This window comes from Asterias rubens, chromosome 14 (genome assembly GCF_902459465.1).
Source record: "Asterias rubens chromosome 14, eAstRub1.3, whole genome shotgun sequence".
Taxonomy (NCBI): domain Eukaryota; kingdom Metazoa; phylum Echinodermata; class Asteroidea; order Forcipulatida; family Asteriidae; genus Asterias; species Asterias rubens.
In genome coordinates this window covers 5,790,542-5,809,085 of record NC_047075.1, presented here as the reverse complement: position 1 = coordinate 5,809,085, position 18,544 = coordinate 5,790,542, and the positions used below count along the sequence as shown (strand labels likewise).

Here is an 18,544-nt window from a genome sequence, read left to right as displayed (position 1 = left end):
TGAAAACCGATTCAACACACTTTGATTCCCATTCATAATACCTTTTCGGTAAAAAACATCATCACTTTTTGGTCAAAAGGTAGAGTAAACGCAAAAATTATAGTTGTTAAATGATTTCTTTCAACACAACACCCCTCCAGCTATGGAATGGTAGCCCTCTGGCGCCCTCGGGTAAACAACTCCTTATAAGGGAATGCTGTGCGCGTCGCGCTTATCGCGTGATGTGGCTTAACTGTTTCAGCCGTTGCTCTCGACCAATAGGAATGAAGAAACTGTCTTATAAGAATAGGTGCAAGGTCGCGTGTACACACTGTACATTCTTAGAGACAGTAGAGACTCTTCAAAGTAATTTAGGGGAGCTGGAGACTAGACTGACAATTACATTGAGGACTTGATCAGCTGAAGACTGAGTACCATGGAGTTGATGGTCTCCAAGCGACTCACTCATTGGGCCGTTTTCATAAAAAATAGCAATTGCTTTTTCTAGGCTTTTGCTTACATGTACATCTTTTATGTATAAAGATGTAAGCAAAAGCCTAGAAAAAGCAATTGCTATTTTGTATGAATACGGCCCAATGTCTGTTATCCACAAGGCTTTAAGTTAGGTTCTCAAATACTTAGTGAGCTTGGGGCCTGCTGCTGTACAAAATAGCATATTTTTACTGGATTACATTTAAATGTACACTAATCAAAGGATTGTTTGTTTTGTCCATATGACATGTATCCATGTTCTTTAGATATGTAAAGGATGAGCAATTCATCTGGCAAAATGTCTTCTGTTGGTAGTATTTCAAATGGCCGAGGGTCACGTCGTGGAAGCACAGTGAGTGACAAGCTACGTGTTCGTTCAGGACAGGGGAAAATGTCTGACTCCCAATGGCCTCTTCACACAGGTATTTACACCTCTTTCTATTTAGATTTAGCAGGTAAAACAAGACATTTTTTTTCATAACCCAGTTCAATCTTTTTAGAAAATACTGGGATTGAGAGTGATGATTTCTTTTCCCTGTTTATTTTGTATTTGGTTGTGCAAAAGAAAATAAAACATAAAAATGAAATGGCAAAGTCCAGCAACATGTAATCGTTGCAAATGTGGTATCATTTTCAAGAGGAACAGTTCAGCTTTGCATTGATATATACCATCAAAGAGAGTGTTTTTTAACAAATATACTGGATTGAAACAAGTTTCCTTACTTTTTGTGAGCAGTTTAGTTCGTTCCTATATCTCAGTTACTTGAATGAGCGCCAGCACTATAGTCTGGAGGTTGTTGTTTCAAATCCTGCCCTTTTCTTTCCTCACCCTCAAATTATATCAAACTTACCCAGTCAGCTTATTACTTTATAGAAATTAATGTACTTTTTAAGGCCAAGTTTTCGTAAACTTAAGTTTAGAGTTTATCGATCTTGGCTTTGATTCATATTTAAACCAGGGAAATAACTAAATTGATTAGTAATGAACTTTTTTATTTCAATTTCCATTGTGTTTGATGTGCATATTTTGATGTGAAATGTACATTAGACTAGTTGGAAGCAATCACCATAACAGTCTAATCTAATACTGACTGTACAATGGGCTTTTCATAAGTCTTAGCCCATTTATGTACAGTGCAGGCATCTCCAACCAAATGATGTTGATGCAACTGTAGTAAAAATTCTAATTTATTAGAAAGGGTCAATTTCTTTTGATTTTTTTAGGTTGATGCTTCAACTGATATTTCATCCAGGATACAAATAATTGCGTTTCCTGCAGTTATTCCCAACTTAGTTTGGGTGATACTCATGAGGCATTCCATTTACAGGTTTCATGTTCAATGTTTGTCAAAGACCAGTCTTCTCACTTGGTCATCTCAACCTAGATGCATAAAATAACAAACCTGTGAAAATTTGAGCTTGATTGGTCGTTGGAGTTGCAAGATAACTGTGAAAGAACATTTTATGCTGATAATTATTTTGAGTAATTACCAATAGCGTCCACTGCCTTTAAAAACTGATTTACATGTTATAAGCATGGATAACCCTTAACATACAGTGTATTAGCTTTCTTTGGGTGTCACAGCCTGGGTAGAAAACATATAACTTCATATTATTGAAAGTTATTTTCACAAAGAAAGACACTGAGAGTTATTTTCTAAACACAAAATTTAAAAACAAATAGATTTTAGAATGAAAAAAAAAATGAAATTACTAAGATTTTCTGTTCAATTCTTCTTCAAATGTTTACCAGTTTTGGATCATGCTCTGAACTAAACAATTTATTGCTCCTTACAGTCCATTACATTTACACCACTGGACCAATTACTGAGATAAATTACTGAGATGAATGGAAAGGAGGGATAAAGAGTATTTAAATCAACATTTATTCTGATCTTTCAATTACATGTAGTAATGTCTTCAATCATTGAAATGGCATAGTTTCCAATGGTTTCCTATAATCTTTTCTCCTTTTATTGTTTCTGTTACAGTAGGTTGATAGTTTATTTTTCTCAATGACTGATATTTTACACATAATGAATGTTTATGAGTGCACTTATGCGAATATGTTCATGAGTTGAAAGATGGAATGTTCTGGGCAATTCCGCGGTTACTCACGTTACGATTTTGATGTACTTTTGAGTTTCCTTGTGCTGTAATTGCTTTACTGAAAAAGCTTTTTAACTGTTATCCCTATGGTAGTTATTCCTTGTGCTGTAATTGCTTTACTGAAAACGTTTATTAACTGTTATCCCTATGGTAGTTATTCCTTGTGCTGTAATTGATTTAGGCCTACTGAAAACGTTTATTAACTGTTATCCCTATGGTAGTTATTCCTTGTGCTGGAATTGCTTTACTGAAAACGTTTATAAACTGTTATCCCTATGGTAGTTATTCCTTGTGCTGTAATTGCTTTACTAAAAACGTTTATTAACTGTTATCCCTATGGTAGTTATTCCTTGTGCTGTAATTGATTTACTGAAAACGTTTATTAACTGTTATCCCTATGGTACATAGTTATTCCTTGTGCTGTAATTGCTTTACTAAAAACGTTTATTAACTGTTATCCCTATGGTAGTTATTACTTGTGATGTAATTGCTTTACTGAAAAGGCTTATTAACTGTTATCCCTATGGTAGTTATTCCTTGTGATGTAATTGCTTTACTGAAAAGGCTTATTAACTGTTATCCCTATGGTAGTTATTCCTTGTGCTGTAATTGCTTTACTAAAAATGTTTATTAACTGTTATCCCTATGGTAGTTATTCCTTGTGCTGTAACTGCTTTACTGAAAACGTTTATTAACTGTTATCCCTATGGTAGTGATTCCTTGTGCTGCAATTGCTTTACTGAAAAGGCTTATTAACTGTTATCCCTATGGTAGTTATTGCTTGTGCTGTAACTGCTTTACTGAAAAGGCTTATTAACTGTTATCCCTATGGTAGTTATTCCTTGTGCTGTAACTGCTTTACTGAAAAGGCTTATTAACTGCTATCCCTATGGTAGTTAGAGTATACCCAGACCAACTTAAGAACCAAAGATGATTTCCAGAAAATGTTGTTAAGTATGATTTAAAAGACACACAAACTCGGTTACTCACGTTACATTTCCTGACATGCATAAAAAATAAACGTGCTTTAATCAAAAATCTCCTCATACAAGCAATGTGTGGAAATTTCTTTTAACTCGATAAAAGATCTTGCCATGAGGCACAAATAATAGGAGTAAAACAAATCTCCAAGAATCTTTAATTTTTTAGGAATCCATGTAAAACATGTTTACTCACGTTACACAGCATAAAACTCTGTAAGGGCAAGAACCAGCAAAGTTATCTTACCAAATTTTGACAGTCTTGTGTTTACAATAGAGTAGATAATTAGTTCTGCTAACAATAACAAGATCCCTACTTCTTAATTTATTCTTTCTTTCACTTTTCTCACAAAATTGAACTTTCGAACATGCTATGCCAATGCAATTTGTTTTATTGAACTCTACAACAAATCAAAAAGTTCTTCTATAGGATTGGGTACACACATCATTAAAAATGTTGCAGTTAATAATGAATAAAGGTACTGTACATGGCAAACCAACAGCTTTACTGAAAACTTGAAGTTGCCTCTGTACTACAGGTGCATCCAGTTTCGCAACTAGCTTTTATTGAAAGTAGAAAATCTAATTCTGTTGGATTGGCCACGTGTAGTACAATTTCCAGCCGGTCGCATCTTCTCGCATATCCTTTTGCTTCTTACATATGAAGCAAAGCACAGGAAGCAAAGCTTCATCTGCCCTTTTTCTCTCTTTAGATTTCTACATTACACATACTGTACATGTGCCATGTGTCTTTCCTTGTATTCAATCTATGTATCTCCAAGTTTCTTTCAGTTTAGCACCTATGTTTCTCAGCATTTTAGAGTGGCATTTCTCCGAAAACAACAATAATAATAATATTTCGTTAAATATAAATTATTTAATTACGCAGTGGAATTTCAGTTCAGCTGTTAGTACTATGGAACAGTCATTACTGGCTGTCTTTAAGGTTTAACGTCTTGTAGCCTAGATGTATATTAGAGTGTGAGATGAAGACCTAAACAAACGTACTGTATGTTCCTGTACTGTATGTTCCTGTACATATGTGTCCATGTTACAATAAGGAAAATTCAATTAACTTGTTTATCATGGTTACTCACGTTACATTTGTGGTTACTCACGTTACATAGTTACTCACGTTACACTTTTCATCACCTCACCCAATATTGGTGTTAGTGAATACATCATTTAGGACCCTATTTTTACATTTGAGATCACCAATAGAATTATTATTACAAGTGGCAAGTTTTAAAACTAAGAAAAACATTCACTAGGAAAAACAAATCATATTTTGGTTACTCACATTACACTACCCACAAGTGCTTTAAATATTCATTCATAAAATGTGAAACAATTTTTTCTTTCAAATCTGAATATTAGTGCCAGAATGAACTATAGGAAATAAATAATAAACCAGATTTAATCACTTAAAAGTCAATAAAATGGACAAAAAGCAAAAGTACCATCTTAACAGAACTTTTTAGTTCAGAACCATTTATCCACTTCAGAGGACATTTTCTTCAAGTGTATCGAAAACAATATGATAAAGTCAAGTTGTTTCATAAACTTTGAACTCTATGCTACAATATTCTATGGATGATGGTTTATAATTATGGATTTGATTTGAAATGTTTGGGCCATGTCAACTTTTCATGGAACTGCCCTTCTATTCAACGAGGTGGATGGAACATTCCAGCTTTCAACGAATGAACATATTCGCACCATTGCGAATGAAAAACATTCATTATTTGTTTTATATAACATCCAAGTAGATCTTTGTCATTTTGATTGGAAGATACAATTTTTAAAACAAACAAAGCGTAGGCCTACAATTTTTATTGTGAAATTACACCCGTTTCTCTTTGGGTCAACCTGTTGGATTCAACAGTCACTATGTGCGTTCTGTACAGCTATTTTGAGACACGCAGAAGCCGAATGGCTACACTGCTGCGTTACCAAAGACACGCGCACGCAGTGATTTTTTTACTCAGCTTTTTTGTTCCATCCGAAAAGTACTATTGCATGCTGGTATTGCACGCTGGCAGCATGCAATAGTACTTTTCGGATGGACTGAAAAAGCACGGTGAGTGACTCAGCGTGCAATGGTACTTTTATTTGCTATCACGTGACGGACAATCCTCCAATCAAATGGCAATGATCTGCTTGGGTGTTATATAAAACAACTTATTCAAGACAGGTGATATTGGTCATGGCCAGCTTCAGTGGTAGTCTTTCATTTTCAAGCAATGAACGAAACAAGACACAATTAAAATAAAGGGAAAAGAGGAAAAAGAACACCCAATCAAGCAACACATAGTCCAAAAGTTTATGGAAAGGAAGGTGAAAGGCAGGACGGGACTTGACACATTTTGAACACTCAAAATGATGTAAGACAAAACAATTTTTTCCTGTCTCTCAAAGATTGTAAGCAATAAAACTGAGATGCTGCTGTGGGTATTAAGGGAATAAAAATGGGAAATAAGCCACACTAACAATGGACAGACACTTTTGTGACAAAAGTCTGTCCTTGTTTGTCCTACACAAATTTGTTTTTACCAAATTAAATACCTTAAATAGCTGAGGAATAAATGTTGCTTTTAGTTTGGCTGGTAAGTATAACTTCTATCAAATGATAACCAAAATGTCTGTCCTTGATACAAACGTATAAATCTTCAAGACTTATCTCCTCCAGTTTCTGACTTATCTCCTCCAGTTTCTTTCATTTACCTTTTTTTTTGTCAACCACAATCCTCATGTGCTTCTGAATGTACACAGACAAAAAAACATGACAACACTTCATTACAAAATATTACTACTATCCAACGTTCCCCTCCTGTGTCAACACTTTTGTGCCCATTAATGTGGAATTGCCCTTCTACAAAATGATCCTTACTACATGTAAGTGCCTACTTCATTAACCTATTTGCAATATCCTCACAAAATGTATTTGAAATTTGTATGCCTGAACCACACCCACACGGCACCTTTCTAAGGTGTCTATTTACTGAACTTAATGAAGATTATTTTATGGTTTAATGGGAAGCTGCAGATGGGCATTTCCAAGCCAAAGTGGACACTACAAAAATAAAAATTGTCCCTACAAGTTTCTTTACACTTTCATATTAATCCAAGCACATGCCAGGATCAACTTCAAAATCTTTATTCTGAATTTGCTTTTTCAAATGCATTTTGTTCAGTGTATTTTCAAGGGGAAAAAATGATATTTTATAAATTGGCACATTGATTTTTTAAAAGTAACAAGCAGTTTTTCGTGATAAAGTTGATTTTTGTACATCAGTGAAATGTGGTGTACATGTATATATGTACAAATCAAGAAATGTCCATAAAATTTGAATTCACTATCCTTCACTTTTCTTTTTAACTCTTTCAGATATGGTGTAGCCTGAGTTATCGAGATATTTATTTTTTAATATCATCTATCATAAAGCAATTTAATTTACAATGTATGTCAATTAATGTTTATCTTCTGCTATTGGTGCGTGCCTCGTAAGAAATTGAACTGTGAAGCAATCTACCACATTGTATGAGGATCTAGCCTTGAATATTGGTTTTTAAAATATGGACTGCATATTACTTGCATAGATCGTACAGTAGAGCCATGCACTTGTATCGTATGGAGCTGCTTTGTCTTGATACTACATACCATTTAAATGTCAAGGAGTCAAGGGATAGTTATCAATAGAATCATCGCTACACAGCTGTTTAGACCTTCACAACAAGACAGTTGTGAAGGTAGGTCCTATAAGAATAATGTATGATACGCTGACATGATTCACTCACAAAAAATGTTAAATGTGACGTCCTTGTTTTAAATTAAATACTGTACACAGTCTGACACTCTGTACAACAACCATGATTTAAACAATTTCTGGTATCACTAATGGTAATTATGGACAACTCAAAACAAAATTTTATTTTAAAAGAAAACAAAAACGCATTGTAAAAGAATTTTTTTTAAACAATACATAGAAACTACTTTGAAAGTTGCTACAGTTATAGTTACAGGGTTGATCCATCAGTTGAGCCACAAAAGTGACCACGGTTAAAATCTCAAAACCTTGCTCTCATTTTATCATTAGTTTATACTCCAAATAAATAAAAAATATTTATAAAAACCCAAACACATTCCATTTTTATTTCTGAAGACACAGAAATAGCCTATTTATGCCATCTTATTTAATAAATTTATTTTGTAAATTGGTGATGATTCTCCACACTGCTTGTAAAACGGAACCAGTCTGTTTTTTGTTTGGGGATGAAAATGATTTGTAACATGTAATACGTGTACTAGTTTGACTTAGGCGTATAATAATTTACTTAAAAAATAACATACTGTACAACTATTTTTATTATTGCTAACAATATCTCAGGAACTGTTCGATGAATGTTAAGCGACATGACAAGTAGACTTTAGCCCACGCTGCCCGGACCTAGTAATATCTCAGTGAACTATAACTGCATTGATCCCTATTGTAGGCTGACTGCAACATAACGTAGAATGCACACAATACGCAAGCCACCATTCCATTTAAGAAAGGGCTTTAGTTTCCTTTTTTTGCAAAGGTTTTAGTGTTTAACAGAGATCGTCATGGGTTTTATTTTCCTTTATTTTCAATGTGTTAGGTTTTCTGTAATATTTTTGTAAAACCAATCTTTTATAATTCAGCTTTTCATGTAATATCTATTTTATAGACTTTTGTGGCTTGTAGTGTTTTTTGTCTGTTTTATGTTAGATAATTGACCATGTGAACTTTGTTTACAGTAGGTGTGAACTCGTACATTCTTTCAGTATTCTGGCAGGCACAATAGGTCCTCTATGGGAAAGTTGACATTTTGTGTCATAATTTCCACTCAAATCAAAGAATTATGAAAGTTAAAGTTGGACAAGTTTTGAGATGTGCCCCCTTTCATAATACCAAAACAAATTTAGAATTAGACAGTGCAATCTGAAAAAAATATAAGATGTTATGTTTTATTCCATAAGGCTGAGTACAAATCGTGCCTGCAGGAAGTCCAGGCTCTGCGGCTCTTTGTAAACATGTGATGTCACAGGTCACATCGTCTATAATTTATGTAAATTTTGTAAATTTGTTATATAAAAGGCCGAAATGAATTTCCCATCGTGGATAATATAGTGAATTGAAATTGAAATTGAAAAAAAATTACTGCCCAGGTGACAGGGCAGGCTGGGTAGCTGGGTGTTTACCTGGGTTCAAGGTCACTTTTCGTGGCACAAATTTGTTGTTTGCTCATTTCACGAGCACGTTATTTCAAGCTTGTCTGAGGCTCCTTCATATTTACACTTCTCAAAATAGAATTGAAAAATATTTGTCTACATTAGCTTCTGGTTTGGACTGGAATAACAAGTTTATATTGGGAGCAAGTCAATGCATATTTTTGTGTGTTGTTATAAAATCTCAGGTTAAATGCATTTGTAATGTTAATCCAGCGTGTAGGCCAGTACAGGGTGTAGTTCAGCTATTAGAAAAATAAGTAAATCATTAAAATAATCTTACTCCGAACCTGATGACATCATCTATGTTTTCAGTCATGTCAGACCTCTGTTTAGTTTGTTGTTACAGGTTTGCACCATATGAGGCTTCAATATTATAACCACTTGGAGCCCTTGTTCATTTGAGAAAGTGTTGACAGGGCTTTGAAGACAGAATTTTTTAAAATAAATTTTCTGTTTTACTTTTTATGGGACGAGCTTGGCGCACATTTTAGTGTTTACAGGGAATGTAGTTATTCGTTTCACAGGGGCTTTTTGGCCAAAACATTGAAAACTGATAACTCCAATTACCGAAAGCGTCTGCAAACTAATATTTTGGATTTATTCGTTTGGTAAGATGATGTATTACTCCCATTTTTTTGGAAGAAGATCTGAGAACCCATGAATCACACCCCCCCCCCCCTTAATTTGGTACATTCTTACACTTAAGATAACTTAAGAGGCAAATTGTGTTTTGATTTTGTTTGTACAGTTTTAGAGTTTTCCCATCAAGTTGCTTTATTGTATGAGAACCTGGCCATTAATCTGCAGTCATTAGTAGAATCATTCAGAGACCAAGCTGTTATCAGAGATGGGTGAGTCAACATGTATCTTTACCTTGACCCAAGCAAAACGGAGCCCCATGTCAGAAATTTAAAATCGTCTTGATTTTCCCCCCTTATTTTCCAACTTGATTTCACTTAAATTAACAAAAAGGCCTTTATGAATGGGACTAAAAGAGAAGTGAACATTTGATAAAGGCACAACCCTTCCCTTTTTGTAAAATGCTCTAAGAACTAGATATTATTATTTGTAAGTTTACTTAATTAGTTGTCTATCTTCTGCATGCACTGCTGTCGTATTTCTGTGATATGGAAATACATGTTGTTTGAATTGAACTGTTATAAAACCAATGTGGGGAACACTAATTTTTTAATTCATTCTTTTGTTTGATTTTGATTAATTGTTAGCATGATTGCAATTGACAGGAAGCATTGTGAGCACCAGTGGTTTGTGAATGTATGGGAGAAACTATTGGATGAATATGCTGCTGTATCTATTGTGAGTACATTCATTACCTGTAACTATATTCTGAATCACTGTCCACAACACAGATCCTTCTTACATGGTATTTGATTGGTGCAGCATGTGACATCCTATATTTTGCTTTGTATCATTACACAACACTCAACATTTTAATGATGGAATCCAATATGGTTATAATTGACCAGATCTTTGTTATTTTGTCCTGTGAGGTTAGGTTGTTTCTGGTTGAGTTGGCCCTGTTGTTCAGAAGTTTTTCAAAATAATTTTCAGAGTGTGGGGTGGATGAGTTTATTTTGTGTTAAGTTTATCTTGGAAAAAAAAAGTTCAAAAATACAAAGGTCTGTGTGTGAGGTACAATGTATCGTGCAAGATGCAGGATGATTAACCAGTCAGTCTGTCTGTTCGGGAAATCTGCCTCCCCTTACTAGGCTTCTCCTAAAATGGAGCAGTCCAGGTTCCACTTCTTGTTGAAAATGCAGTCATACGCATCCAACATTTTGTGTGCATATAGCATGATGCTGCACATGCATGACATAACGGCCTAAATATTGTTGTTTAAAAAGTATGTCCCTTAAAAATTAGCACTACAGACCAAATTACTATTGATTCAACATGTTGAAGGGATGTTTAGTAGCAATACACATTGGAACAATATTTAAAACAAACATCTTATTTTGCAACAAAAAGTGTCAAACCTGGTCTCCTAGTTACAATTAAATGAACTTTTTATTGATGTTATGAGATTGGTTTGAGATGAATGATTTTTGCTACTCTTTATTCTTTGATTATTTATGATTGCAGGATTACTTTGATCTTGCAAACAATCTTGAGAGTGGTGTAAGTAATGCAGTTCAGCAGACAACAAGTCGTATCATACTCAATGATGCAATTCGCTATCGTGAAAATCTTTGTCAAGAAATCAGGATGAATGATTGCAGTTTGTTGAAGGTAATGCTAGATGTACAGTACTGGTCAGCACTGGCAATTGCTTTTTTTAAAGAGTGGAATACAGAAAAATATAGCGCTTCTGCGTCCCATGTCAAACGAGGCCAGAAGGCCGAGTTGGATGGTACATGTAGCTTGTAATAACGAATTCATCTTCCAGCCTTATTAAATCAATGAGGTCAGGTTGTGTTTTTGTTATTGGTTTTGACGCGCAAAGCTTTAGAATGTGATTTTTTGCACTGATCGTATGCTGAGCTGGATGCATTGACACTCACAATACGCAGAGTGCAATAACTGGGGGTAGGTTATAGCTTTTATATCAAACTCGGTTCGAGCATCTGATTGGAGTATTAAGCGAGTGTTAGAAGATAAAAATACATGTACACTTCCTATGTGATACCGCTAGCTTTTTATACTTGTTTCTGAAACTAGCTCGTCCAATAAAACCGGTTGCCTCCTTCCAAATAAAGACGTACATGTAGTCGGTTGCCTATTGGGTTAGTTTTAGACCAGCACTGGACAGAGGGGCGGAAGGTTTATATAAAAGTGACACTATAGAACTTTCGTGTGTTCGTTCATTTGGAATGGGCTGTATTGGTTCATTTCCTTTGTGATGCCGCTAAAGTTTCAAACTTCTTATCAGTAAAGAGTTCTTCAAATCAAACCGACTGTTTCCTTTTAAATAAATCTGTAATAGGCTGTGGTTGCTTTCAGCTCGGAACAACAATGAATCACATCTCAAGCATTCACGCAACCATGCAAGGAGAATGGTCCAGCATTATTCGCGTGGAGATTGTCGCGTGGAGATTGTCGCGAAAAAGTACCGCCTACGTGCGACAAATTACGACGGCTGTTTACGCATTTTGTTGTCTGGCGTGATAAAACCAGGCATTTCTATCGTGCAAAAGCTATCCACTTATTTTCAATCGGTACTGTAATGCACCGGTACTTATCGAATGTTATCTGACCATGATGACCTCAAGATTCCCTTGACAGCATCTGACTCATGCCTTACTTGGCATTGCATTACTCAGTGTGTTACTCTGACATTTTGGCATTATGTTGTTCAAAGTTATTTTGTTTTCATTTAAATTTAACAACATTGGCTATATTAATGGTTGTAGCATATCATGCATTATGCAAACTTGTCTTTAATTAACAGCTTGAGAAAGAGTATAGTGAGGCCTGGCATAAGATGGATCGGGACGGTATGGACAACATTAAGGTTGGTGCATTTCACTCTGAAACTTTATTTAGTTTTATTTTGAATTACTGTGGATGCTTATACTTTTCAGTATGCTGAATTTATGTTACATGTACATATATACACCTTCCGTAACTATTCTTGATAAGTTGTGGGGAAGTAGTTTTTGACAAAGGGAGTGTAATTGCAGTAGTTAGCCAAACTGAGATTTCACAGTCCTTTGTTGTTTTGTCAATGCTGATATAATGTGAAAATGCTGATTGAATTTTTAGAGTATGTCAATGAAAGTGATTGATCTTTAGCAAGTACATCTATCAAAGTCACTGCCTTCAACATCAGCAAGATTTGAAGGTTATAGTATCAAGTAGAAAGTTCATCATATTTGTGGTTATACCAATATATGTATTGATTATTTCTACAATGTTTACTTGTCACTCTGCATTAGAATCACAACACAGCACTGTGCTACAATAAACATAATGACTATGTTCTGCAACTGACTGGAATCAATATTTTGAATGCGGGTATCTGTAATACAGCACTACCATCACTGAGCAAAGTAAGTACACTTCTTGTTTGTTGCTGGACTTGCTTGTTCATCAGCCACAGTCACCAGAGAAACTTGCTGAATTTGTTTTTATTGATCAGTTTGTTGGGTTCAATATGGTCGTGCTCAATATCACATGTCTTCGGGCCTGTTTGAATATGCTTGTTTTATCTTGAAAGCTTCCAGATGTTGACCCATCTTGACCAAAGTGCTGCTCAGCTCAGGGTGTCGTGGCCGACAGGGTGTCGTGGCCTTCTGATGCTTCTGTTCAGCAGAGTGTGGGTTTCGAATCCCGGTCGTGACACTTGTGTTCCTGAGCAGGACACTTAACTATAATTGCTTCTCTCCACCCAGGGGTAAATGGGTACCTGTGTGAGAGCAGAGATGGTTCTTGTGATTGGTTGAGTCGAGTAGCGCATATATTGCGCACAGGCTGTATACTCCCCAGGGAGCTGAGATGGTTTAAGGAATGATTTAAGGCCCAGTGACCAGGGGTAATAATGTCGGAAGCGCTTTGAGACACCCCTAGGGCGTGAAAAGCGCTATATAAAACTAGTATTAATATTATTATTTCATTTTATCACAGCATGCAAAAGAAAGATCACATTTTTCTTTGTGCCGGTAACTCTTCGAGTCGGGCTACGTCCCGTAGCCTTAGATCTCAAGGGTCTTTCTCAGGATCCTCGCTGTTCCCAAAAGCGCTGCCTTCTGTAACAGATCTACCCTCACATTTGTCCCTAATTCATCTAGATGTTTCCCCAGTGCTTTGGGAATGGTGCCAAGTGCTCCAACCACCACGGGGACTACTTTTACCTTTACCTGCCAAATCTTACGAAGTTCCCTGGCCAGGTCCTGGTACTTCTCGATCTTTTCCATCTCCTTCGAAGCTACCCTTGTATCACCTGGCACAGCTATGTCAATGAGATGACACATCTTCTTTGTCTTATCTAATAGTACAACATCCGGACGCCTGTGTTGTATAACATGATCGGTCTGAATGTTAAAGTCCCATAGGATCTTGACCTGGTCGGTCTCTACAACTTTCTCCGGAACATGGTCGTACCATTTCGCAAGTACTTTGACACCATACTTCTTACACAGATCCCAGTGAATTGGCCAGCTTGTCATGTCTTCCTTTGTACTCCGTCTGGGCTATCTTACTGCATTCGCTAACAATATGAAATACAGTCTCCTCTGCTTTATTGCACATTCTACACATAGGAGAGACGTTTGCTTTCTCTATCCTTGCCTTCGTTACATTTGTCCTTAGAGACTGGTCTTGCGCCGCAGTAATCAAGCCCTATGTTTCCTTCTTTAGTCCTCCACTCTTTAACCAATTCCATGACTTGCTGCTGGCCACTTCCTCAGTACACCTCAAGAACCGGCCATGAAGTGGTTTGTTCCTCCAATCTTGATGTCTTTCCTCCTTCCTTTCCCTCTTGTACTCCTACGGCCCAACTTCGTCTGCCGTCGTGTACCTTTGTGCAACTTTCAACAAGCTCTCCTCTGTCCTCCTGACATGACAATGCAAGCTTCTGCGCTCGATGTTAACACTGTCCGCCACGCTGAGCAACCCCCTTCCGCCCTCTGACCTCGGAAGATAGAGTCTACTAACATTTGACCGCGGGGGGAGCATGCCATGCATGGTCATTAGTTTTCTTGTCCTCCTGTCAGTGACATCTAGATCTTCCTTAGTCCACTCGACAATACCCGCACTGTACCTCATCAAAGACACGGCCCATGTGTTAATCGCCTTAATCATGTTCCCCCCGTTTAGTTTAGACTTCAAACATTTCTTTACACGCCTGATGTATTCTGCTGTTGTTATTATTATTATTATCATTATTATTATTATTATTATTATTATTATTATTATTATTATTGATATTATTATTATTATTATTATTATTATTATTATTATCAGCTGTGTCCTGTTCTTTAGATATTGCTTCTAAAAAGATTTGACAGTAGAAGTCACAGAAGTACATTACGATAATTGTTGAGGTTATTGATGAACAGTTGATGATCACAAGAAACTATGTGTAATGTTTATTTCTAGGACATAGAACGAGTAAATGCTGAAATAACTGGACTTGCGGTGAAGGAAGTAGTCAGACAAGCTCAACTTACTCGATCCAAGGTCAGCTTTTTTTCAGAACATGTAGTTGAGTTAAATATAAGTTGAGATCATTCATAGATTCAAAGTTACTTGTACCAGTGGTGAGTTGTCAAAGACGTATTCAATTTAAACCTTCAACATAAACATTCTGTGTACTCTTTTGAAAGTGAGGTACTTTAATTGTAAGCCCTTATGCTTATGAAAACCCCAAATCAGAGTTAGTTTTGGTGCAGTAATTATCTTTGATACTGCCGGAAGTAAATCTAATTTTGAAGATCGGATGATTTTACCAATTTTAAAATCTGATTTACTGATGTAAGCTGATTGATTGATTGCATGATACTTACTATGATCACCATTGGTGTTGTTTATAGCTGACTGATCAAGGTAATCGTATGGACACCATTATCAACACTGTACAAAATGCGTCTGAACCATCTTCAGTTTGTCATGATCAAACCAAGCAGTATGAATTCAGCAAACCACACCAGAATGCAGCAGGGGTAAGTTACACTCAAAATAATCCTATTGTGGCCTGTCTTTATAAGTTTGCCATTTCATCTCCTTAAAGGCAGTGGACACTATTGGTAATTACTCAAAATAATTATTAGCATAAAATCTTACTTGGTAACAAGTAATGGGGAGAGGTTGGTCGTATAAAACATTGTGAGAAATGGCTCCCTCTGAATTGTCCACAAATTTGATTTTGAGACCTCAGATTTAGAATTTGAGGTCTCGAAATCAAGCATCTGAAAGCACACAACTTTGTGACAAGGGTGTTTTTTCTTTCATTATTATCTCGCAACTTCCATGACCGATTGAGCTCAAATTTTCACAGGTTTGTTATTTTATGCATAAATGTTGAGATACACCAAGTGAGGAGACTGGTCTTTGACAATAATCAATAGTGTCCAGTGTCTATAACTATCCCTTGGAGATGTCGCATGTCAATCAAAAACCTTGAGCACAAAACTGACTGTGTCTCACATTTAAAACAGTTTGACTATTTTCAAGATTCAGACAACTTCATTTTAAATTGTTTGTTGAAACCTAAAAAAATAAACACACATGTTTAAATAATAAAACACATGTGTTAAAAGGGTGTGGGTACTTTTTGTTACTCAAAACACAATTTCCACAGATTGAAATTAAAGGTTTTGTGATGTCCACTGATTTACTTATAACTTACACCGTTTGAAGATAATGATAGCAGAAAGCGTACCTTACAATATTAGCTGTTGAGGTGATGTAGTTTTTGAAAATTGAGTAAAACAATGTTATGAAAAACGTTTTTTTTTACATGCTAAAGTAATTTTCATGACATTGTTTTACTAATTCTCAAAAACTACAGCACCTCAGCACGTAATATTTTCAGGGAAGCTTTCTACTATCATTATCTTCAAACTGTGTAAGTTTAGTGTAAATCTGAGGACATTGTGTTTTTGTCCTACAAAAAAGTACATAGACCCTTTTAACTTACACAGATTGAAGATAATGATGGTAGAAAGCTAAACACATGTCTGTTGTTATCTTAAGCCAGTTCGCAATAGACTGTTAAAGTAAACCTTGGTTAGTTACCGCAACTCAAATCAGCCTGTCAACCTAAAATCACTGTGGCAGTAATTGACCACCCTCTAAGTTACCTGCTGTTTGCCCTTTGGCAAGTTAACATGATTTGCGTCGGTAAGTTAACAATTTTAAGTCTACTGAGAACGTGGCTATAAACACAGTTTTTGTAAAAAGTGCTGTAATGTACATAGTTTTGCTGTGATAATAAACACCTGGTTATATTAATAATCTCACAAGCTTTTACATTAACTATCGGCACCAAATCTATCAAAATCAATCGGTGGAATATGGTTGATTTTGTAAGATTTGGCACACCACAATGTTGTACCATTTGGTTGATTTTGATGGAGTTGGTATGTTAGGACACAACATCCTGGTTGATTTTGGCAGAGTTGGTCTTTTAGCTATTTCAAACCACTGGTTGATTTTGTTTGACTTGGTCCTTTAGATAGCTCCATGGGAGTGTCAACCCACTGCACAGTGGTTTAAAACCCTATGTGACCCTGACATCGACAAGTTTCTGTACAATAATCGGTCAAAATACCTTCATAATCGGTCAAAAATACCTTTATAATATCTCAAGCATGTCTCAATGTCATCTTTAAGTAGATAAAACGTGGTTGTCCATTAAAATAATCCACAATTTATCGATCCGTGTCGTGATTCACGAATTATTGTGACAATTTTTATGATGTGGTTTTGAAGTCAACAGAGGGCGCTATATCTTCCGTGTGTAATGTTAATGTACACGATGTTTTTGGTTAAAAACAGCGTTCTGAAAACTTAGTTTTTGGGAGTGAAGGCGATCTTGCGGGATTTCGGCGCTATTTTATTTTCAAAGCTAAGTAGTCACTCTATCATTTTATGGAAACAAATACAAAAAATATGTTGGCCGTTGGTGCCCGATTGGGAAAATATCCAACGATTTGATTTTTGTTTATTTTCCTTAATTTTGCGATGTAAACAATTGCTTTTTTGAAAATTCTCATTTTCAGGAATAAAAACTCATTTTCGCTAATTTACCGTGAATTTCTAGCCACAACGAATGGTTACTTTACTAATCTATTACATATTTTTAGCATTTCGTCCAGGCCCTTAATGGCTTATTTTAAAGATGTGTGGCGGTATTTTTTTTTATAAGTAGCATTTTTTGACATTTTAGTCGAAGATTTCAAAGCATTTTTGCCGTATCATCAAAACTTCGGTCCGTATTTAATTTTCTACAGTGCGAAAGGTCACTTATACAGGTAATTTAAAAACAATATTTGTTTTCTCAAACAATTTGTATATGCCTACCCTGGTATTTTTTTTAACATAAGGGTTTGTGATTTTTGCTGAATATAAACGTATGTCACAATATACGAACTACAAATCCTTAAAAAACCAGGGTCATAAATTTCAAAAAAATAAAAATTCTTCAACAAATTAGTTCTTCTTGTTCAAGTCACCAAAGATATGTAGTTATCTCAGAAAAAAAAATCGGACCTGATGTCTGGGTCTTAAACCACTGTGCACTGGTTGATTTTGATATAGTTGTACTCCTACTACAGTACACACATTCCTGACATTAGGGGTCTGTAAATAAACAATGCATATTAGCTGAATACAATGACCTGGGTACTGCATGTACATACACTTGCATTGTGTTCTATTGTTTATTTAGTTTGTCTATACCACCTCATGAATATGAATGGGACTGGTGACCCAAGAATGTTCAAGGGTCGCCAGTTCCATTCATATTTACAGGTGGTATAACAAAACTTCATAAATCAATATTCATAAATGTCATGCTGTAATACATAACTTTTTTTATTGAAGAAACATGACTGAGTAGTTTTTTTACAATAGGTAAGTGTCATGGTAATATTTCTGTAGAAATTTCAACATGCCCAGCTATAAATAAGGGTGAAAATGCAAACCCACCACACTTCAATGTGCTTGCTTGTGTCATCATGACTTCAAGAGAGACAAGAATGCTACAGGAGAGTTTGACTTGTGAAGAGAGCTTAGTGTTCCAAGAAGCTGCAATGGGGAAGAGAGCTGC

The 18,544-nt window shown here is 35.7% G+C and overlaps 1 protein-coding gene across 4 annotated transcripts in view; it reads left to right on the top strand.

Moving 5' to 3' along the window:
* The window catches only part of LOC117299102, a 63,393-nt gene that overhangs the window by 6,314 nt on the left and 38,535 nt on the right, over positions 1-18,544 (top strand). For 3 of the 4 annotated variants that reach the window (XM_033782542.1, XM_033782544.1, XM_033782541.1), the window contains exons 2-9: positions 738-893; positions 9,563-9,665; positions 10,041-10,131; positions 10,918-11,064; positions 12,224-12,286; positions 12,711-12,824; positions 14,872-14,952; positions 15,306-15,434. In XM_033782542.1, the coding sequence (XP_033638433.1) occupies positions 749-893; positions 9,563-9,665; positions 10,041-10,131; positions 10,918-11,064; positions 12,224-12,286; positions 12,711-12,824; positions 14,872-14,952; positions 15,306-15,434 (873 nt within the window). In that variant the 5' untranslated portion in view covers positions 738-748. The remainder of the gene's footprint in view (positions 1-737; positions 894-9,562; positions 9,666-10,040; positions 10,132-10,917; positions 11,065-12,223; positions 12,287-12,710; positions 12,825-14,871; positions 14,953-15,305; positions 15,435-18,544) is intronic. The other variant, XM_033782543.1, reaches the window with a different exon arrangement.